This window comes from Myxocyprinus asiaticus, chromosome 23, assembly GCF_019703515.2.
Source record: "Myxocyprinus asiaticus isolate MX2 ecotype Aquarium Trade chromosome 23, UBuf_Myxa_2, whole genome shotgun sequence".
Taxonomy (NCBI): Eukaryota; Metazoa; Chordata; class Actinopteri; order Cypriniformes; family Catostomidae; genus Myxocyprinus; species Myxocyprinus asiaticus.
Window position 1 is genome coordinate 15,592,003 of NC_059366.1, and position 23,782 is coordinate 15,615,784.

The window sequence follows — 23,782 nt, forward strand, 5'->3', positions numbered from 1 at the left end:
AATTGGCTAGTTGCTTTAGCACAAGTCAACGCCAACCCAACGAACTGTTCACGGATACCGTTGATTCCCAGCTTGTCGAGTCTTCCTTCACCTTCGACGTTTATGAGGTATAACGCCAAAACGTCTCCTTATTTTTTCGAGCCACGAACAACTGCTTTTGTTCCCATGTAAACCGGCTCAGAGGGGCTATTAACACAGAATACGAATATCTGAAAAGGAAGAAAGAGTCAACCTATTATGTTGTCTGTGATTGACAGTGAGGAAAACGAATAGGATTTGTTTCTGCTGAAAAAAAAGAGACGCTCTCATCCAATGGTGACACAGAGTGGGCGGGATCATCCTCGCGTCTCCCGGATGTTTCACCCTGGTCACCCTGGCAGCGTCAAACAAATGACTCCGCCCACAAGTGATTTCATCGGTTCTAAACACAATAGCTGTAGATGTGGATTTTAAATCTATGATTTAAAGATCATTTAAAGACTTCACATAAAAGCAAGTGACACCTGCTGTGCCTTATTGTTCCGTGAATGTGTCTGAATTCCAGTACTCAACAGTACGTTTCATAAAATATATTTTCTTTAGTTTCAAAAGTCATTTCACATGCAACACAAGAAAAACTTCAACAGATCAAGTTATAAAAACATCAAGAACAAAAGACAGAGCACTTGTGTTGATGCATGGGCTTGAGTTATGGCACAATGATGAAAATGAATCTTTACAGCTGACAATATCAGAGAAATGTCTCCAGTCTCAAACAAATCATCCGTTATACCTTACCAGACACATTTAAAGTGCTAATGAAAGACACATAAAACCCTTGCAGATGACAATGCCAGTTCATGACAGCTACATCATTTACCAATCATTTGATTTTCTAGAAGCCATTAGACTCATGATCTTTTACTCAGTTTTCTTGTAAAAGTTATCTATTAGGATTTGTTAGAGTATGTCTACCTTCATTTAGTCCATCAACATTGCTGCTACACAGTTATCCAAATAACATCAATGAAGCAGACTTAGTTTTCTCCAAACACATTCAGGGGATCATCGAAAATACTGTGGCCTGTGTCCGCTGTTGAACTGGGATCCTGGGCATTCTGGTTCTTCTTTGACTTGAGGGACGGCTTTACCGATGGTTTTGTACTCCCAGCCGAGAAGATATCATCTGTGAGGTGAGACCACAGAGCAGATACCAGTAAGCATTTTTGGAGTGTGTGTCAGTGTTTTGAAGAGTTGTAGACGTTTCACTTTAAAACAAAATATTAACTAATGTGAGCATCTTAGTAAAAGAAAGGCACAGTGTTTTGCAGAGACAACTAACCCATGTCATCGTCAAATATAGATTTCGTCTCCACTTTCTTCTTTGCTTTCTTCTCCTTTGGCTTTGTTGTGCCAGTCAAGTCAGCAAAAATGTCAGCATCATCATCAAACAAACTTGCATCCAAAGACACGTCCTTAGATTTCTTCTGAGCTTTGGGAGGTTCATGAACTTCATCCTGTAGGAATATTTTTAGGACAAAATCTTATAATTTTATCCAAGTTACTGAATTCTGTTGAAAGAAAATGGAAAAATGTGCCTATGTGTAATTATTTGATTTTGCAAACCCACCAAAAGTGGGTAAAAATCGGCAGTGGCGGGACACTCCGTCACTCTTACTAGTCACTTTAGCGGGTGACGTTTTCAGGGTTTTTCCTGCATTGAAAACTGTATGTCGGGCAACTCGGTTCACTTGTGATTTAACTGCATTTATCTTGTGTTCAGTGCTTTATAAGCACTAAATATGCCTCTCATAACTTACACGCAAATCTGTGTGGGGTGAATAAAGCACGGTTTTGCACGAATCCCTGCAGCGCACATGAGTGTGCTCCAAAGATAAGATCACCAGAGCTCTGGGACAGCAGAGGGCAAATCTATAATCCTTTTTTTGTTACAACTGTGAAAGGTTTCTTTAGGCTATAATTTTTTTCATAACTAATACCATAGATTTGTTAAGAAATGACTATCAGCATTAGCCTAACCACAGCAATGAGGAGCCATCCATGGTCTTACCTGTGGTAATGGACTAATCAGTACAAATGCCACTGTTAAACAAGGGTAAACTGTCATACAAGTACAATTTAGAATGAAGGGGTTTAAATTTACAAGAAATATGGACAAATTATTGACAACGTTTTCCTCCTGTTCTAACTGACCATGCTTGCCTGCCCTTCAGATATTATAAAGGTGACTTAAATCATTAAGTTTGTGTCGTGCTAAACGAATATCATTCTCGTTCAAATAAAATGTCCAAACAAATGCATTCTGTTACAGTCTCCAGTTGCCTTTATAATTTTTTGTGGGGCAGGGGATTTGGGCATGTGAAAATGCTGAGTGGATACTGACCTTAGAACACTACTAGCCACAGTGGCCGGTGAGCCATTAAGTTAACTTCAAACCCTGCTCATAATGTAGATTTATGCATAAACATTCTTGTCTCACTCGCTCATTTCTTTTAAAGAAACTTCATCAAAACAGATGGGCAATGTAACACCGTCTTTAAAAAAATATTGCACACGTCATAGTTAGTGCCTACTGACAAGATTGTTTTGTATTAAAGTAAACTGAAGACTGATTGATCCAGTACATACCTGGAAAATGTCTGGTTTTGTCGAGCTGACTTCTGTTTTGGAGTTTTTACTTTCTGTACTGTTTCTCTTTCCTGCTCCAAAAATATCATCATCATCTTCATCATCTAGGAAGGACACAGGCTGCTTTGCTTTCTGGACCGGCTTCTGTTTCACTTTAGCAAAAAGATCATTGCCGTGGCTGTCAAAAATAGATGGGGCCAGGTCTTTCTTCTGGGTTTTGCCTGCCTCTGTCTTGGAGGCTTTCTTATGGCCTTCCTCAGAGCGCTTTGTTTTGTGTTTTGTTGAGGGAAGAGGCTTTATGGCAGATGCAGAGGCAAAGAGATCATCAGAATCAAACAGGTCATCTTCAGCATCAAGAAACCTCTTCGGCTTGAATGCTACATCTGTGCTCTTGGCTGCAGCAGGGGTTGTGACAGGTATAGTGAGTGCTGAGGGCCGCACTGAAACAGGATTAAAAGTAGGTAGTGAAGCAGCCATATCTGGTTCAACAGCTTGTGTAGAGGAGCTCTGGTCTAGACCCTCCTCCCCAACTGCTTCCACAGACTGTTGTGCAGCCAGGTGTCTTGCTGCCCTTGTTTGGGGTCGCCGTCGTCCTGCGCCCTTTGCTCGACCCTACAGATGGAAAAGCAGGTTCTCAATTTGCCACTGAATAGACTTTGTAACCTCAAGGTGAAATACTAAAACTCTCAAAGCTCCAAATAACAAAACAAAAAACAAAGAAAAAACTAAAACAAAAGCAAACGCAAACACAAACCAAAAAATAAACTCTCGAAGCATCAAATAACAAAACTAAAACAAAAAGCAAAGCAAAACAAAAAACAAAACAAAACAAAGAAATGGAAACAAAACAAAACAAAACCAGTTCTGGTAACTACAGCATTACATAGTTTAAGTAAAAACATCTGCCCCTGGCTAATATCAATGATGGGATATTTTCAAAACATTCTTGCCTGACAGCTTTACCCTAAGTGAAATTGTATAATTTCAAGTTTATCTAGGATGCCTAAAGTTTGTTTTCTCTCCAGAACTCTGTCAAAATTATGTAAAATAGAGTTTCATGGCCATTAAGAAATAATTATGGCCAGTAAATTCTCTCAACTTACTCGCCATTGTCGTGTGTAGCAAAAAAGTTTAATGCAATGGCAAATAACCTACATTTATAACACCTCCAAAACACACATACTATAGTCCGACCTACCTTGTTAGCATTCTGTAGAGTGTTCACTTGAGCTGAAGATTCAAAGCTCACCCCTCCCTCACTTGAGGTCTGACGATTAGGGAAGGTATCAGTAGCTGGCAGTAGCCTGGCAGCTGCGGGGAATGAAGAGGGTGCCAGACCAGGGATTACACTGACAGCTCCTAGAATCTGTGGAACCGCGCCTGGCAGAAGGCTGGCAGGGTTGACAGCTAAACTAGCCTAAAAGAAACAGATAGGTCTTTATATCTGTGGCACAATCTAAATCAATACAGACAGTGCCCTTTACTCAAAAGCCAAGACCAGAGTGGAACTGTTCTGCTTGCTGCTAATTTCAAAAGCACAGCCGCAACACAATGCCAAACGTAGACTGCTGCATAAGTGTTTTCCTGTCATTAAAGATAGAGCAGTTACTATTTACAGCATTAGGCACAAAAGGCAATGAAGGTTAAAGCAAAGCTACAGAAAATGTAATGTGAAAATGTTAATAGGCACAGATATATGGTGTGCAGACCAACAGATATTTTAAAAGATTAAAGCATTCGTGTCTCTACTCAAGTAAAGGCAAGATCGTCGTGCTTTTCACCTTAGATAAAAATGTAAGGATCATGCCAGCAAAAGAAGCGGAAAAAATAACAATATTAAAGAAGCGGAGCATTAAAAGTATAGATATTTTATGTATTTAAAAAAAAAAAAAAAAAAAAAAAAAGTTACTTGAAGTTCTCCAATCCTGGAAGATGTTTTTTTAGATTTTAGAGGACTTGAAGGCTCCTGTGTAATTAAATAATGTCAATTACATTAACATCAACTGATAAAAAACAGTAATCACTTTTATAGACTGTGGGAAAATATGTTTTATAAGTGGTAAATAAAATAAAGTACCTAAAAAAAATCCATATAATGCATTTCCATTTCCACACATGGAATGTTTTATTGAATAAAAACAAATGAAGCAAAATCTTTTGTGAATATACCTTGCTTGACGTCAGTGTTGATTTGTCAGTGTCATCTGTTTTCAGTTTGCTGGGCTTCTCTGGTACTTTCTGTATGTTGAATAATGTTGTAGAAATATTCATTTGAAATGAAATATGAAATATTACTTTTAACAGAACTTACAAAACCCAAAAGCAAAACTTTCTTGGCTCAACAGCAAAGGGTAATATGCTTTACTGCAAGTTATGTGTACATTTGGGAACAAATAGTACCGGAGGAGCTTTAGGCTTTGCTGAACTGAAGAGATCATCATCATCATCATACTCCCCAAACAGTGTGGAGGCCCCAGGCTTTACTGAGCTCTGGGATGGCACCTGTAAAATTAAAAAAACTTCTCATCAATAGGTAAATACTGTCACCATAATGTGGAAAAGCCAGGGTTCAAAATTAATTTGACTGTTGGCCAATAACTTTACTATTAGCAACTTAATACATAACACATGGTTTAAATTGTGATGCAAGTGGATAGTTTGAGCCTAGCCCATGTAAGTGGCATGGTCAATTCAAATCCAAGACATGCAAACTGTCGCCTAAAGAATAAACATAAAAAACAAAACAACTTTTTCCATCAGTGGAAAATGTCAGTTTTTCAACCAGTTCTGTTTGTCATAAATATGCATGGATAAAAAAAGACAAATAATCTAATTGTAATCAGGAAAAAAAAACAAAAAAAACATTTTAATGGCTGTTAAGAATTATTCATGGCCAGTGTGGCAAGTTCATTTTGGACTCTGATTATAGTGTAGACTTACGGCTGGTTTAGGAGATGTGGCGAAGAGGTCTACATCCGGATCGTTGTCTCTCTGTTGCGTGTGACTGAAAAGGAGCTCTTCATCTTGAAACACACCTGTGCTCTTAATGCGGGGCACATGATCCTGAGGGCACAACTAAAATCAAACCTCTTCCAAAAAAAGCATACTTATAAACGTACAAACCTCACAGCATGGACTATCTAAAACAGCTAACCTTAAGTGTATTTTTTTCTGCTGGTTTGGATATTTCAGGGGCAGGAAATATATCATCAGGGCTCTCATCTTCATCATCATCATCATCATCATCATCATCAAAAAGACTCAGTGCTGTTTTCTTGGCCTTCGCCCCCTTTCTCTCCATGGGAGGTGGACCCTCCTTCTGCAGGTCTTCACCATCAGCAATCTCCTCTGGGCTCTTAGTCTGTTTAAAAAAAAATAACTCCAGTTCTGTAACCCTTTAAGCATGTATTAGGTGTCAAACCCCAATTAGGACTCATTTTCTATTTGATTATTTTGTAAACAGCTCAATCACTTTGTTTGTATCTTGCTTGTCTCCAAATATGTCGATGCCACCAAAAAGACTAACTGCCCCTGTCGGCTTCTTCTTTATCTCAGTGCTGTCATCAGAGGACAGAATGGATTCCACAGACTTCTTCACCTCTGCTATCTTTTCTGTTGCTGCAGTGGTCAAGTTGCCCTCATGCTCAGGGTCAAACAGAGAGGGAGCACCAGAAGCCTGGATCATAGAGACACATACAAGTAATAAACTAACAACAGTCTGTTATTCTCAACTACTAACAACTGACACTGCAAATTAAATCTGTCCTACATTAATACTGTATATTGTACGCACAAAAAGTATCTGTCAGATAATTAATAATGAATCTTTGGAAACATATAGTTCATCAATAACATTCAAGCCACAGTTAAAATGCATGAAATGCCATTGCATTAGGTCACAAAAAATATCAAACCAAGTGTTATCTGAAACAAAAGATGCCAGACCTATTCTCAGGACTTCACTTTTCTGAGGCATTTTTGCAAACATTTTAAAACCTTAAAGAGTAATCATGTGTGTAGTATTTTGCTTGAAAAGTGTGCTTGTGCTATCTTTCTTTAAAATAAATGCCAATTGGTTTGATATTCTGGCATATAATGCAATTAAATCTGTATATTTTTAAGTGTGGCTTTAGTGTCCAAATGCTTTTTGGGGTCACTGAATGTCATCACAAAACACTCATTGGAGCCATGGAGCCATCTATTCTTAAAGGGATAGTTCACCCAAAAATTCTTTTATTTACTCACCCTCACGCCATCCCAGACGTGTATGAATTTCTTTCTTCTGCTGAACAAAAACAAATATTTTTAGAAGAATATTTCAGCTCTGTAGGTCCATACAATGCAAGTGAATGGTGACCAGAAATTTAATGTTTCCAAAATGCACATAAAGGAAGCATAAAAGTAATCCATATAACTCAAGTGGTTAAATCTTTATCTTCAGAAGTGATATGATAGGTGTGGGTGAGAAACAGATCAATATTTAAGTCATTTTTAATATAAAATCTTTTCCCTGCTCAGTAGGTGGTGATATGCATGAAGAATGTGAATCGACAAAAACAAAAGAAGAATGTGAAAGTGGAGATTGATGATAAAAAAAAAAAAAAGGACTTAAATATTGATGTGTTTCTCACCTACACTTCTCATGTCGCTTCTGAGGACATTGATTTAACCACTGGAGTCTTGTAGATTACTCTCATTATGGATTACTTAGTCTTTTATGCTGACTTGTGTGATTTTTGGAGCTTAAAAATTTTGGTCACCATTCACTTGCATTGTATGGACCTACAGAGCTGAAATATTCTTCTAAAAATCTTAATTTGTGTTCAGAAGAAAAAAGAAAGTCATACACATCTGGGATGAGTAAATTATAAGAGAATTTTCATTTCTGGGTGAACTATTACTTTCATACGATTGATACCAATATCTGAAGTCTTCTTTTTGTACACCAGTGAACATCTTACCTTAGGTTCAGATGGAGTTTTATTTGCAGGTGGTTTGAAGCCAAAAAGTGGTTCTTTGTCCTCATTATTATCTTCATCCTCAAACAAAAGAGATGCCCTCTGAGATGTCTTCTTACTGCAAGGACAAAAAAATGACACTTGTGCAAGGAATTTTGCCTCACAACACAATGATTTATTGTTTAACTCACTAGTTGAGTTTGTCCACTGATCACAGATGCACTGCTCAAACCTTGACTCCTTTGTGGCTGCAAACAGATCATCATCGTCATTCTCATCAAACAGGCTGTCTTTTTGTGGTCCTTTGACACTGGGTAGACTGGAGGGGGCACTAGCACTAGGCTTCATTCCGCCAGGCTTCAACTCTGGTCTTTCTTTATTGGGCTTAGAGCTCATCCACTGATCCTGATACAGACAAAGCAAATATTATTTTCTTGCATAATTTGATGTCATGTGATATCAGCATGCTTTATTAAAAAGTACAGCCAACAAAACTAAACCAGACTGAATAAACAAAAATAAAAAAATGACATTACAATTACATTTTGTATGCATTTTGAACTGCATTTTTGCTATTTTAAATATTACTAGACTGAACTAAACCATATTCTTAGTGGTGAAAAACATACCTCATCATCACTAAAGAGTCCACTTGATACAGGTTTCTTGGGTTGTAGGGATGGTTTTTTGACCTGAACCGAATTGGGCTTTGGTGCCGATGTAAAGAGGTCCTAAAAGATCACAACAGACTGGTTACTTGTGAAAAAACATTTCTTGATTTCTTTGCAATCTATCTCCTTAAATTAAGCATGTTTAACCTCACCTCCTCCTCTTCATCATCAAATATTGAGAGCGGAGCTTTAATGGGTTTGTTTTGAGTTGCAGGCTTTGATTTAATTTTAGTCTCACTTGGGAATATCTTTAAGAAAACAAGAACCAAACCAGCAAATACATCACTGACAAATAAGGAATCAGACTGTAATTAGGGCTGGGAAATTATCTACATATTTTAACACTTTTTGCCAATATCTGCCAGTAGTTATAGTTGAAGTCAGAAGTTTACATACACTTAGGTTGAAGTCATTAAAACTCTTTTTTTTTAACCACTCCACAGATTTAATATTAGCAAACTATAGTTTTGGCAAGTCATTTAGGACATCTACTTTGTGCATGACACGAGTAATTTTTCCAACAATTGTTTACAGACAGATTGTTTCACTTTTAATTGATTATATCACAATTCCAGTGGGTCAGAAGTTTACATACACTAAGTTAACTGTGCCTTTAAGCAGCTTGGAAAATTCCAAAAAATGACATCAAGCCTTTAGACAATTAGACAATTAGCCAATTAGCCTCTGATAGGAGGTGAACCTGTGGATGTATTTTAAGGCCTACCTTCAAATTCAGTGCCTCTTCGCTTGACATCATGGGAAAATCAAAAGAAATTAGCCAAGACCTCAGAAAAAAAATTGTGGACCTCCACAAGTCTGGTTCATCCTTGGGAGCAATTTCCAAATGCCTGAAGGTACCACGTTAATCTTTATAAACAATAGTGCACAAGTATAAACACCATGGGACTACGCAGCCATCATACCGCTCAGGAAGGAGATGCATTCTGTCTCCTAGAGATTAATGTAGTTTGGTGCGAAAAGTACAAATCAATCCCAGAACAACAGCAGAGGACCTTGTGAAGATGCTGGAGGAAACAGGTAGACAAGTATCTATATCCACAGTAAAACGAGTCCTATATCGACAAAACCTTAAAGGCTGCTCAGCAAAGAAGAAGCCACTGCTCCAAAACCACCATAAAAAAGTCAGACTACAGTTTGCAAGTGCACATGGGGACAAAGATCTTACTTTTTGGAGAAATGTCCTCGGGTCTAATAAAATAAAAATTTAACTGTTTGGTCATAATGACCATTGTTATGTTTGGAGGAAAAAGGGTGAGGCTTGCAAGAACACCATACCAACCTTGAAGCATGGGGGTGGCAGCATCATGTTGTGGTGGTGCTTTGCTGCAGGAGGGACTGGTGCACTTCACAAAATAGATGGCATCATGAGGAAAGAAAATTATGTGGACATATTGAAGCAACATCTCAAGACATCAGCCAGGAAGTTAAATCTCGGTCGCAAATGGGTCTTCCAAATGGAAAATGACCACAAGCATACCTCCAAAGTTTTGGCAAAATGGCTTAAGGACAACAAAGTCAAGGTACTGGAGTGGCCATCACAAAGCCCTGACCTCAATCCAATAGAAAATTTGTGGGCAGAACTGAAAAAGCGTGTGTGAGCAAGGAGGCCTACAAACCTGACTCAGTTATACCAGTTCTGTCTGGAGGAATGGGACAAAATTCCAGCAACTTATTGTGAGAAACTTGTGGAAGGCTACCCAAAACGTTTGACCCAATTTAAACAATTTAAAGGCAATGCTACCAAATACTAACAAAGTGTATGTAAACTTCTGACCCACTGGGAATGTGATGAAAGAAATAAAAGCTTAAATAAATAATTCTCTCTACTATTATTCTGACATTTCACATTCTTAAAATAAAGTAGTGATCCTTACTGACCAAATACAGGGAATGTTTTCTTCTATTAAATGTCAGGAATTGTGAAAAAATGAGTTTAAATGTATTTGGCTAAGGTTTATGTAAACTATATATATATATATATATATATACACACAAAAATAATCAAAGCATGTTTTCCACACTATTTTTAAATTTATAAACAGAAAGAAGAATGATATTTAAACGTGCACTCAGTAATTTTATGAATTTGCCATCTTGGACTTCCATGGACACTTAGTGGTGTGGATATAGCATAATTTAAATCAATAGTTTTCAGTTACCAGTGCCATTGTAGAAAATTTATATTCACAGTCAGTCATGATTAATTTAATCCATAAGTGAAAGTGTCCAATAACAGGGGGGTTACAGAGATTAAGCAAGTAGTATTCAGCTGGTCATGTGATCCTAACATGGCATCCCCCTTGAGGGAACCCTTTCCATGTAGAATAAAACAGCTTTTATAAGGTTACTGATATGACTGGAGTCTTCATTTCATGATGTGAGTGTCCATGATTTTATACAAATGTTTCAAAATTACAATGAATTTCTTAAGGTGTAAAATTTTTTGATGAGGAAAAAATTACTGAGTGCACCTTTAATAAATAACAGTTTTAAGGACCAATGTAACACTACATAGTAAAAAAACAGCAATATTTACCTAGAAATATTTCTACTAAACAGTTAAATTTATGTAAAATGCTATGCAGACTTCAGATAGTATTTTTAAGTGATGACGCAAACAAATCGTTGAATCACCAATCAAACTTACCAACTTTAACGGCGTTTTTGTTACTAAAGTTACATACATGCAAGTCGTAAAAAGAAAGAATTGTGAAAGTCATTTATCGCCAACAAACTCATCACATGAATATTGTGACTATTCAGTGTAACCCAGCCCTAATTGTAATACATAAGAAAACAATTGTTATTGCAAATTTCGAAAAAGAGAGTAGGCTCTGTATGTTAAATATAAAAAGTGCTATACTTGTGAGTCTTCATCATCTGAGAACAGGCCCTTGCTTGTTGATTTCTCTGATGCTCTCAGGGGAGGTGAAGATTTGACTGCTTCAGGTGGAGGTACACTCTAAAATAAACAGAGGCAAAAACAATAATTCATCATCATCAGAGCAGACAGTAACACAGCGAGAGTAAGAGAGTTTTATACCTCTTCAGATTTTGCAGACTCCTCACTAGTTGAAGGCTGCCGTTTCTTCAATCCCTCCACCAGTATATTTTTAGTTCCAGGCCCAAACATTGAGATGGCTCCAGCAGGTAGCTGCAAGCAAACTCAATCAGTATGTAATAAACAACAACAAACATATAAACTATAATAATGATTTTCACACACAGACCTTTTTCTCAGGAGGGCGGGTCTCCTCTTCCCCCTCAATTCTTTTGTCATGCTGGGGAGGAGCTGTGCTGAATTTCTCACTGAACATAGCTCCATCTTCATCATAATCCTCCTCCTTATCCCCCCCAAACAGGTCTACTCTTTTCTTTGGCCTTTGTTTCTCTTGTGCAACTGAACACGAAGATATACATTTGCAATTTCTCAAAATGACTGCTATGAAGACCCAATGTAAAAATAATAATAATAATAATTTAAGTTTTAAGGCAAATGCAAGAGATTTACCACGTGTGGATTTTTTAAGAGTCTTCCCGCTGAAAAAGTCAACATCATTATTTTCATCAAAGAGCCCAACACCAACCGAAGCATGTTTTGGAGCTCCCTGCACTTTGGGCCTCGCTGGACTATTACCGTCTTTGCTTTCTAATGAATCTGAATCATTTGGTGAGCTAAACAGGTTGCTTTCTGTGAGGACATGAAAATACTTCACTCTTTAGAAACTAGAGCAAACTTTTATGCAAAAAGAGTGTACTAGTAAATGCAAATGTAGCGGTATTAGTGGTAATACTTACCAGGAAAGATGGAGACAGTGCCAGTTGGTATTTTCTTTGTTTTAAGGGGCTCTACAAAAACAAGCAAAATACTAAGATGACTATTATGAAAATTAGGTATACATCTACCAATAGTCTAATTCAGGATATACAAAGAGACAGATAGGAAAGGGATAATGTACAGTCAGCCAGTTATTATTGCAAAATAAACCACAACAGGGTGAGCCTGAAGGAGTAGCATGCTTATTCAGTTTCTACTTAATAAATGAATAAATAGACATGAAACATTGATTGAAGTTGACCTTTTTTGTGATATGATAGAGACCGCAAAGTGATACGAGAGAAACGAAAGTAGTTAAGCAACAGTTTAGCAGTTATTCTAAAGAAAATATTTGACCGCAGAATGCCGATTTAGACCATCCCACATCCGACTTCCGCACAGCGTAGTCCTTTCAAGTGTTGAGGGGAGTTACAGTTTAAAAGTCATACCTGTTTGGTTTACAGTCTGTTCCTTCTTAGGTGGTTCATTTTTAGGTGCATCAGAAAACAGATCTCCCTGAGGAGGAAATAATATGACTTTCATCAGAGATTTAATCCTTTCTCTAGATGTAATTTCCAGTTACTGTATGATTACTAAGATTGACATAAATATAGATCCAACCAACCTCATCGTCATCATCAAACAGGCCTTTGCCTCCACTAAAGAGTCCACCCTTCCCTCCAAATGGGGAATATTCCTCATCTTCCATGTTTGGTGGTTTGAACATCTTATCCTTATCATCTTCCACTGTAATAACATAAACAAAATTTTGTAAATTTTGAATGCTCATGAAATTATTTATCAATAAAGTGGGGTTATAACAGGTTTAATTATAACCATACCATGTAATTTTTTTTATGAAACTATGGTACAATCATGGCAGAAGTTTGTTGGAAACAAAAACTGAAATAACAGTAGTTGTTTTGAAGAAAACAGTACTGCATCCCGTCACTTTGTAAATGTAAATATATATTAGGTGAAAATATAGTTGCTCAAACCCTGAGGCTTTGGCTGTTTCTTTGCTTTACTCTTCTTCTGTGAGATGGATGGACCTGATGACAATGCTTGAGATAAAAGACAAGTGCATGCACACAAACAAACTTGAGACAGAAAACAAACTGAAAGGAAAGATGGAAATGTATTAAATAATGAAATGCTAAAATCTAAATGTTCTTTAATTGACCTACATGTGCGATCAACTTCTGGTTTGCTTGCAGTTTCTCCCTTGATTCTGGCTGCTAGTTCATCGGCAAAAGATGACAGGCCAGTGTCCTGGAAAACATGTAATGCAGGGAATGAAATGTAAAGTTTTAGCACATTTTACTAACAGCACATCTAATAAACATCTCAGAATTCCAAGTATGTCTGAGGGGCTCAGAAAAAGCAAGCTATTAACCTTTCTGATTTCATCTTCCTCATTATCAGACCCTCCAAATATGTCTGAATCTTCATCATCTTCATTCTCTTCATCAGCATCATCGTAACTGACAACAGATGGCTTCTATGGGATGGAAAGAAAGTTTGAAAAGAATTTTAGCAATCTATGTACAGTATGGGGTGCAATAAAGCTTGTTATAAGAATTGCTGAATTTGGTCTGATTTACCAAAACAAGTCTTAAAAAATAGTGCAGTAATCTAAGTTTTTAAAGCTACATGTCTGAGTTAATAAATGGGCCTATCAAAAGATATATATATACACATATATATATATTATATATATATATATATATATACATACACTGGTGGCCAAAAGTGTGGAATAAATGTACAGATTTTGCACTTATGGAAAGAAATTGGTACTTTTATTCACCAAAGTGGCATTCAGTTGATCACAGTGTATAGTCAGGACATTAATAATGTGAAAAATTACTATTACAATTTGAATTTGTTTTTCAGAACTTCTTAAACTACTTCAAAGAGTTCTCATCAAAAAATCCTCCACATGCAGCAATGACAGCTTTGCAGATCCATTTCACACTTTTCCAATTATCTGTTGTCCAATGTTTGTGTTTCTTTGCCCCCTCTAACCTTTTCTTTTTGTTTTTCTGTTTCAAAAGTGGCTTTTTCTTTGCAATTCTTCCCATAAGGCCTGCACCCCTGAGTCTTCTCTTTACTGTTGTACATGAAACTGGTGTTGAGCGGGTAGAATTCAATGAAGCTGTCAGCCGAGTACATGTGAGGCGTCTATTTCTCAAACTAGAGACTCTGATGTACTTATCCTCTTGTTTAGTTGTACATCTGGCTTTCCACATCTCTTTCTGTCCTTGTTAGAGCCAGTTGTCCTTTGTTTTTGAAGACTGTAGTGTACACCTTTGTAAGAAATCTTTCAAATTTTTAATTTCAAGCATTGTATAGCCTTCACTGTATGTATATATATATATATACACACACACACACACACACACCAGTGCTATTCTGAGATTCGGGTTGGTGCTGTTTTGGCAGCAAGAGGGGGACCTACAGAGTATTAGGCAGATGGTTTTAATGTTGTGGCTGATCGGTGTATATATATATAGTATATATAAGGCATGTAATGATATTCTATAAGATAAAATTTCACTATAAGATACAATGCATAGCCTCAAGATACAATACAATACAAGCACCCACAAATGTTTCGCTCAAACTTATTCAAGGATTCGAAATAAATGTCTTTTAAATCGTAAATACCATAAATAAGTCTGACATTGGCAAAAAGCAGAGCTCTATAATAAAGAAACTTAAACAGCACTGCATTTATTTTGTTTGATTGTTATGAGGAAAAATTTATATGAACTCAAAAGAACCATGGACAGATCCCACGGCAGAATCAGCAGTTTTGAGATGGGATGTAACCTCTGCGCACCTTTCATGAACTTGCACACCAGAGGGTGTTGACAAACTGTTCCCGAGTCAAACCCAACATGGCATGCCGATATCGCTGCAAGATATACCTTAACCACAGAGAATGCTCTAACCTTATCCAAAAGGTGTTGCAGAAAGGCGAACAGGCGCCCCCTTTTCTGTTTATGTATGCAACTGTTGTCGTGTTTTCCAAACTGACTAACACCTGGTGGCCTTGAAGGAACTGTACAAAGTGCTTCAATGCTAGAAACACTGGAAATAACTCCAGAAAGTTTATGTGCGCATTTTGTAGTGACTCAGGCCAAACCCCATTCATTATTCTGCCTTCGCACACCACGCCCCAACCTGTGAGTGACGTGTCTGTCGTCACCACTTTCCTCAAAGAGACCGCCCCCAAAGGGGTTCCTTTGTGGAGGTGCTGTGTCCCCCTTTTTGAGGTGCTGTGAAGCTTGCGCGAGCAGGCTGAAACGGGCGTGCAATGAGGCATGTCTCAAATGCTTCTCCCTCTTTTTTCCGGAGATCGCACTGCTGCCTCATGGCCATGACTGACGCCACAAATAAAGCTTTAGGCTCCACCGGGGCATCGAGAAAGTCAAGTGTCTCTTTTTCAGAGAGATCCGACAGTCCCAGCCATAATACCATCTCTCCCATCACCGAGAGGCCCATGCTGCAGCCGCAGCTCTGAACTGCCCCTCGGGGGGTCCGCAAGTTCAAATCCGCTATAACGCAGATTTCCTCATATCTTCCAGCAGTTTGGCTTGGTATGCCATCAGTAGCGATGTGGCATTCAGAGCCCTCACTGAAAAACAGATGCAGTAAAGCGATCAATTTTCCCTGGCAGAGAAGCGCCTGCAGAGGAGAAAGCCGCCTGGCGTGTCAGATGTTGGTGGCGTGCCATCTACAATTCCACCGAAGGGGGGGCACCGACATGCCCAGTTCTTCCCTCTTCCCTCAGTTTCACTTTGCATGTAAATTTTACTGCCATTATTACCAGTGTATCCAAAGCACGCAAGTGTTGTTCTCAAAGCTTTTTACATTTCAAAGTCAAAAGCAGAGAATTATAAGTCTCATGTAATCACAGAGTAACAGGTAAAGGACGGGCAAGGGGGAGGCGGGAATCGGCTGAACAGTAAACATAACGTTAATGATGAAACACAACATAAAACATAAACGAACACACATGCAACGCGGCCACGTGGGTCCCTCTCTCTCTCTTATGAGGTGTTTCCGGCTGCCCCTTATCTCGCTCTCCCGCTGATCAGCTGATTCAGCACTGCCCGTGTTCCATCAAGGCCCGGCCACACCCTCCTCTTTGTCACACTCCTCCCCAGCCCTTCCAGCTGTTCTGTCAGCCGTGGGGAGAGGGAAAGGGAGAGCGAGAGAGAGAGAGAGGAGAGAGAGAGAGAGAGAGAGAGAGAAGAACTTGTTCGCCGGCTCCGGACGTGCTGTCGCCCAGTCCTCCTCTACTCTCTGGCGGACGCCAGCTCACTCCTCCCCTAGCGGACAGCATTAAGTCCTCCAGCCCCCTGGTGGATGGAACCCCTCCTCCCCTTCTCGGCAGATGGCCGTGGTTCCTCCAGCTCTCGGCAGCCGGCAGCGACCCCTCCGTCCACAGGCAGACAGCCGTGGCTGCTCCCCTGGCGGGTGGCAGCAGCGAGGACTCCGTGACAGCGCATCCCTCCTCCCTCCAGGGTTTTGGCACCACTGTAACAGGTAAAGGACAGGCAAGGAGGAGGCGGGAACCGGCTGAACAGTCAACATAAAGTTTTAATGCAAACCTCAACATAAAACAAACATAAACCATAAGACAAACAGACACACACAACACGGCCACGTGCGTCTCTCTCTCTCTCGAACCAGCATCTCCGGCTACCCCTTATCTCGCTCTCCCGCCTATCAGCTGATTCAGTGCCGGCCGTGCTCCATCACGGCCACGCCCTCCTCCTCGTCACACACAGGTTTCTTACATTGTCAGTTTTTTTAATAAGCAGTTGTTTGATAGTTTTGAGCGTCTTGTTGTGCATGTCATGCTCAGTGTCGGCTGGGAGAGATGGCTGTTATAACTTGCAGCTGTTTCTGCCTCGCAAACCCACCGATTTGCGCGGTGAAGTCGGCGTAAACAAAACGACATACTTGATATACTGTAGCACCGGGACATGACACCGTTGTTTGGCAAATTCGACTAGGAGTACCGCTACAGTACAATCTACTAGATGTTTGCCATCGATCTTCTCGCCTATGTACTGCAAGTGCTTTTCCCAGCTCTCAGTGTTGTGCTGCTTGGGTTTAATTACACTATAATGTGTTTGTTTATGTATCGTACTATACATATGGTATTGAATCGTAAACCTTGTATCGTATGATATATATATCAATATATGATATGACATTTTTTAACAACCCTAATATAAATGTTAAACGTTAAATCTAAATCGTAAATATTAATCTCCCATCATGCAAAATTACATCTGGATAAATATATCAATTAAATCCTGTGCCATTATCTCTAAATACATAAATCTTTTTTTCACTTACATATGAACCATCAGGCTACCAAAGGTTTTAATGTCTTACTTTCTTAAAGTCACCATGTACTTCCTCATCCTGGTCAAAATCTTCATCTGAGTGCTTTAGGATTAAAATTCAAAGGAAGGTTTATCCATAAAGTAATAACATTGGAAACAAGAAAAACAGTTCTCAGAATTAAAATCAGAATTTTTATATTAAAGATCAATCTGCAAACATTCTTTATAACATAAATATACAGTATAAGTACATTTGCATGTATATATCATCTCTCACCTCATTAGCTTCACCATCCTCACTCTCAATGACACTGTCTCGGTCACTATCAATAGAAATTTCTATAAAACAAAGAACACAGGAGTTAAAAGCAACCTGAAACAACCAAGCAACCAAGAAAAAAAAATGTTAAATTATGAATAAGAAAAGGAAAGGACTGATATGTTACCATCACTGGATAGATCCCCCAGGCCAACATCATCCTGATCCATAAACGCTTGAGACCCGATCAAGCACGGCAAAGGTCTGTCCACATACAGGTCCTATCCACAAAAATACAGAACCGACAGATCTCAGCAGAGCCATTGAGTAAGTGTAATAACTATGCAATAACTGTCTAATAATCAAATAAGTGCTCATGGTTACTAGGGAAACACTTAACCTTTGCTTCCAAAATTGGCTCTACTTTCTCCAGTGCCTCCTCATCCTCAGAGTCGGAGTTTCCGGCTTTAATGTCCAGTTGTTCAAAAGCACATTCCAGGACCTTCAAACCATAGTTGACTGCCTCCTGGACTTTGGGTATAAGTTCAGCCTCCTTCTGTTCCCTCGTCTTCTCCTTTACATGAGTATAAAACCATCACCAGACAAGCTTTTGTAAAAATGAACAAGCTCTACATGAAATTGAAGCAATGATCCACAGCAGAAATAACCATCAAAAACAGTACCTGTTCAGGCTGTTTCTCTATGGTCTCGGGCTTCGGAGCAGGCTCTTCAACCTCTTCATCATAAACCCTCTAAAGAAAAAGAAAAAGAAAAACATCAGATAATGTAATAAGATTTGTAATTTTTTGGTCAATAAGCACATTTCACAGGCTTCTCAATAGGAGGTGTAAATGCTCACTAAAGAGGTCAGAATTTAGCCACTTTGAGTCTCAAGGGAGAAGCATTTATCACAACAGCCCATACACAGAAAATGTATAAATATCTTAAGCTAATTACAATAAATTGATATCTTAAGATAGTACCTTATCTGAACTCAAGACCTAGGCCTAAACCAAAACAGGGTGAGAATTTAACTGTGTCACAGCATGGAAATGCCCTTGAGAGTGACAAAAATGCTCGATATTTGAAAATGTGGGGACAAAAAATGCCTTTGTAAAGCATTCCTGTTTTGTATCTGTTATACAAAACTGTATATATGTCATATTATTCTGTTTTAGGCCTATCAGTGTATTCAATATAAATAGAATAAATGCAAAGCTATGTTCTAAAACATATATTCAGAATTTAACAACTGAATCCCATAACTGACCAATCAAAATCAAGCATTCCTCAGAGCCGTATAATATATTATAATAAATAACAATATAATCACATAATATAATAATATTATTGCATAATATAGTTTTTTTGTAGTTAGTTAATTAATGCAATCTAAGCTTAAATGTGCGCTGCGTTTTTATATGGTTAGAAAAAAATGCCCCAAAAACTTTTCCAGAGGCCAAATATTGCCCCTTAATCATTTCTGACACTTCACAGCAGCCATGATAAAATTTGATCTGAAAGAAACACAACAGACTAAAAACTATGGCTGTCAAAACCAGGTTTGCACTATAACACACATTAAAAAATTTAATCATCTCAAAACTATACAATACAAAACTGGACGTACATTTTCAATGAACTGTGTGTTGGAGAGCATGAGAAAGTCATTAAACACAGTGTGTAGGCAGCTGTCTGTGGCTTTAGTGTCCCGAATAAGACCATCCAATTGCTTCTCAATCTCATGTGTCTTGGACAACATCCTTTGAGAGAAGTCTTGCAGGAAAAGGAATAACTGCAGAGATACAAAATATCTTGAACAATTCAATTATTACATTAACAAATACATCACTCTGACATTTGTACAACTCGGGAGCAAGTGCATACAACATGAATATGAAATACGAACGCATTTTCATGACTCCATACCCCTGAATCTGCTGCCAGTGACCAGTTTGTGCTGGATTTCTGCATCTCTTCGAGTGTCCAGGGTCTCTCCCATACCTGCTCAGCTTCCCCATTATGATGACTGGGGCCATTCTCCATAAAACTAGACATGCTGGTTTTATATGTAGAGCAAGATCGCAGATTTACCTGAATATTTTACAGATGGAAATGACAAGGCTTATACGCATATCAGCCATCATTCACTATTTTTTCCATACTGTGAAAGTGAATGGCTAACATTCTGCCTAATTTCCTTCATGTTCATTGGAAGAAAGAAAGACATTTGGGTTTGGAACAACATGAGGGTGAGCAAATGATGACAGAATTTTAGTTTGGGTGAACTATCCCTTTAATATAACTCATCTGTAACTCATAATAAATCCAGCATAACTCATGTCAAGTCAAACTTTATTTACAGCATAGAGCGCATTTAAAAACAAGAGGAATTGAACCAAAGCGCTGTGTGTTTAAATTGCTAATAAACGGTTAATAAAAGAAATACAGTTTACAGGCAGGACAAGTTTATCTGAAAGATGGTAAACAAAATATAAACTTAAATCCTTAGGTAGCTATGAGCCAATGAACAATCTGTATGTGAAGAGGCCATCTTCAAATCCTAAACGACATGTCTTTGATTCTGAGGAACATACTACTGAACACACATTTTATCCTCAGGTTGTTTTTGCTGATTTATGCAATTACATGTGATTGCTCTACCTGCTGTCATGCAAGGCTAGCTGCTGTGCTAGCAGTCTCTGCTTTAATTTCATTTAAGTCTTGTTTTACCTTGTAATATGTAATGTGGTCAATTTTCCCCTCTAGTTATTTCTTCACCTCAAAATGTCACTAGTCCCTTAGTGAGGGAAGTCAAGAGTGGCTTATCGTTGCATTCGTCCTGTCATCAGTTCAGTGTTTTGAGAGGTCGACCATGTTCCGTCTGCAGAGAATCAGCTGATTCCAGTCACCTGACTGAGACGCTCTCTGATCTCAGAACAGTTCAATGAATGACGTTCAACCTTGCGTTTGCGTGTTTAAAACATATCTCATTTTTATCTATGCTTTGAAATGCCATTCCAAAAAGTGTTCTTCTTTTAATGCAAAACTCCTTTGTAAACTCCCTGGAAGGCTCGTGCGAACTCCCATCCCTTCTCTTTAATGGTAATGTCCTTAAGACCTTAAGTTCTTCCTAGCAAACTTATTCGTTCGCTCAGATGACAAGCCAACTGTACAAAGATTGCGAACCCATCCTATTCGTTTTCCAGTGGCTCCTAAAGCAAATGAAGCTCACTTTAAAATACTGTACATACTTAAGAATTCGATTTAATCTTGAACACAACATTTGTAGTTTTTGTCAAGTTGATGTAGAGACAACCGATCATTCTTTTTTTGTATGCATTCAATTACTTTCTGGGAAAGTGTGTTCAGTTGGCTGTAAACAAAGGTGCAATCGCTGCCTACATTTTCTAGAAATTACGTTGTATTCTGAGTGTTGTTGGAGCATTAATAAAGGAATATTTCGGGTTTAATACAAGTTGAGCTCAGTCGACAACATTTGTGGCGTAATATTGATTACCAGAAAAATTCATTTCGATTCGGCCGGCCTTTTCTTAAAAGTTAGACACAATGGAAGTGAATTGGGACAATTTTTGGAGGGTCTAAACAGAAATATGAAGCTTATAATTTTATAAAAGCACTTGCAGTAAATATTCTGTTAACTTGTGTATTATTTGAGCTGTAAAATTGTTTAAATTGTCATTTTAGGGTTTGTTGACATTATATCATCATGGCAAAGAAGTTGTATAATTGGCTATAACTTAACACAGAAAAGGTTAGTAAGCAATTTTATTAACTAAAATCATATTGGGGGGCCTAGGTAGCTCATTGAGTATTGATGCTGGCTACCACCCCTGGAGTTGCGAGTTCGAATCCAGGGCGTGCTGAGTGAATCCAGCCGTGTCTCCTAAGCAACCAAATTGGCCCGGTTGCTAGGGAGGGTAGAGTCACATGGGGTAATCTCCTTGTGGTCGCTATAACGTGGTTCTCACTCTCAGTGGGGCACGTGGTGAGTTGTGCGTGGATGCCGAGGAGAATAGCGTGAAGCCTCCGCACGCGCTATGTCTCCGCGGTAACACGCTCAACAAGCCACGTGATAAGATGCGCGGACTGACAGTCTCAGACGCGGAGGCAACTGAGATTCGTCCTCTGCCACCTGGATTGAGGCGAGTCACTACGCCACCACGAGGACTTAGAGCACATTGGGAATTGGGCATTACAAATTGGGGAGAAAATTTTTTTTAAATAAAAAATCCGCTTCACGGATCACTGTGCGATCTAAGTAAGCTAATAAAATAATTTCAACTCAAATCGCCAGTAAGTTTCTTGTGCATTTATTTACTGTAATTATTGACAAGTAGTCTTGTAATACACTGGAAATGAGCAACCAGGCAGTCATTTACAAAATGAACACTGATAGAACTCTGAAACAAACAGGACATGGATTTCAGCTGTTCATCGATAGATTTTTCTCACATAATTGCAAAATTTCAGCACCAATCAGTCTTTATGTCCATTTAGCCTATTCATTTATTTGGTCAGTAGCTGTGTAATATGCAGGATAATGTACAGTCAGTTGGTTTTTATCACAAAATAAACCCCTTCAGGGTGATACAAGACCTGACATAACATGTAGGAGAAAAGTACATATGTGAAGTTGTTTCTGCATTATTAAAGGGTTAAGTCTGAATCTATATAATCTTTTAGTAAGCATTCAAATATCTGTTCAATTCTATAAATAAAACATAAAAGGAACAGATGTACTCTCCTTTGTGCTTTGAGTCTCTGGCTCTTTCATAGAAGAATTGCAATGTTGAGGAGATGATGTAAGATATTTGCGGTTCCCATTAGCATGCATGTAGTTCCTCTTTACAGCTTTCATAAGTTCAACATTTCCAAAGGTCTTCAGAACATTTGAAATGTTTAAAAAAAAAAAAAGATGTTTCTTTCATGAGTATCTTTTGTGGGTAATAGATATCAACCCTTTCTTAAATTCTGAGGCCTGGTGAAGCAGGATGTGTTACTGTATTCATGAATGTGTTTGCACAGAATGTATATACAAACAAGCTCCTGCCTTCTATGTTAAATATGCATAATAGGGAAACCCATAATTTCTGCCATAGTGTACTAAGCACTAAGGCTTTGATTTGTGAGGTAAAATTTGAGGAATGTGAATAAAATAAAAATGTGAATATTTATTCTCTTCCTAGCAAACACACTGAACTAAATTAATTGCATCAATATGGAAGTGGGAAACCACAATGTACCATCCTGTAACCAGTGGCAGTATGGCACAACAGAGGAGAAAAACAGCTGCACATTTTCTCCCTGACTCTCGATGCACTTCTGCTTTATTTGTGACTGTCTCTCAATATCCGATATAGCCACATATGGAGGAAAGGAAATTATATAGTTGGGGCTTTAATGTATCCCTTTTGCAAAATCCTGAATTCCAGCAAATGTTAAAGGCTGAAATCAATGTTTATATGGAGACCAATTGGTCCTCAGTATCCTCTGTGGGCGTGGCTTGGGAGACACTTAAGGCGGTTCTTAGGGGTCAGATCATACAGTATGCCTCATTCACCAAAAAAATCCATAGCACAGGAACTCCTGGAGTTGGAAGGGAATGTTAAAAGTGCCGAGACAGAGCTGAAGCGCCGAATGTCGTCTGACGGCCTCAGAGAACTGACCCGATTGAAATATAGATATAATACTATTTTATCGTGAAAGGTCGAGTTTTGGCTACTCAGGGCAAGACAGTCATACATACGAGTTGGGGGACAAGGCAGAAAAACTTCTGGCTAGATATATAAAACAGAGAGAGTCTTTTTCTACCATTCCCTCAGTGAATCTTCTGGTGGTGAAATATTTACCCAATAATATTGGGTATTTTTCACCCAATTTGGAATGCCCAGTTCCCAATGCGCTTTTAAGTCCTCGTGGTCGCGTGGTGATTCGCCTCAATCCGGGTGGCGGAGGACAAATCCCAGCTGCCTCCGCATCTGAGACATCTGAGATGCGCATCTTATCACGTGGCTTGTTGAGCGCATTGCCATGGA

The 23,782-nt window shown here is 38.6% G+C and overlaps 1 protein-coding gene across 6 annotated transcripts; it reads right to left on the bottom strand.

Moving 5' to 3' along the window:
- Positions 1-67: 67 nt before the first annotated feature.
- Positions 68-20,647, bottom strand: washc2c (WASH complex subunit 2C). Of its 6 annotated transcripts, XR_007892703.1 has the most exons (33): positions 20,457-20,622; positions 19,653-19,817; positions 19,354-19,518; positions 18,407-18,475; positions 18,124-18,297; positions 17,911-18,004; positions 17,742-17,803; positions 17,514-17,567; positions 13,492-13,596; positions 13,283-13,367; positions 13,094-13,159; positions 12,721-12,842; positions 12,545-12,611; positions 12,077-12,127; positions 11,790-11,969; positions 11,509-11,678; positions 11,322-11,432; positions 11,142-11,240; positions 8,410-8,505; positions 8,216-8,317; positions 7,819-7,991; positions 7,590-7,704; positions 6,101-6,304; positions 5,783-5,989; positions 5,569-5,691; positions 5,029-5,130; positions 4,798-4,866; positions 4,538-4,594; positions 3,827-4,045; positions 2,629-3,240; positions 1,322-1,496; positions 955-1,165; positions 68-209 (listed from the first exon to the last, which is right to left on the bottom strand). XR_007892703.1 is itself a non-coding variant. In XM_051651284.1 (32 exons), the coding sequence occupies exons 2-32, from the start codon at positions 19,779-19,781 to the stop codon at positions 1,017-1,019; spliced, it is 4,206 nt and encodes a 1,401-aa protein (XP_051507244.1). In that variant the 5' UTR covers positions 19,782-19,817; positions 20,505-20,647; the 3' UTR covers positions 555-1,016. The 6 variants fall into 6 exon arrangements, 5 of the variants coding, with proteins under 5 accessions (XP_051507244.1, XP_051507243.1, XP_051507245.1 ...); XM_051651284.1 differs by lacking the exon at positions 68-209 and having other exon boundaries at positions 555-1,165; positions 20,505-20,647; XM_051651283.1 differs by lacking the exon at positions 68-209 and having other exon boundaries at positions 555-1,165.
- Between the last annotated feature and the right edge of the window lie 3,135 nt (positions 20,648-23,782).

Bases quoted from the DNA above. Each gene is read 5' to 3' on its own strand.
- washc2c (XM_051651284.1), bottom strand. From the start codon at position 19,781: ATGTCTAGTTTTATGGAGAATGGCCCCAGTCATCATAATGGGGAAGCT. The intron at 3,241-3,826 runs GTAGGTCGGACT...TTCCATCTGTAG, and splicing joins CTCTACAGAATGCTAACAAG to GGTCGAGCAAAGGGCGCAGG. The intron at 1,166-1,321 runs GTTAGTTGTCTC...CTCACCTCACAG, and splicing joins TATATTTGACGATGACATGG to ATGATATCTTCTCGGCTGGG.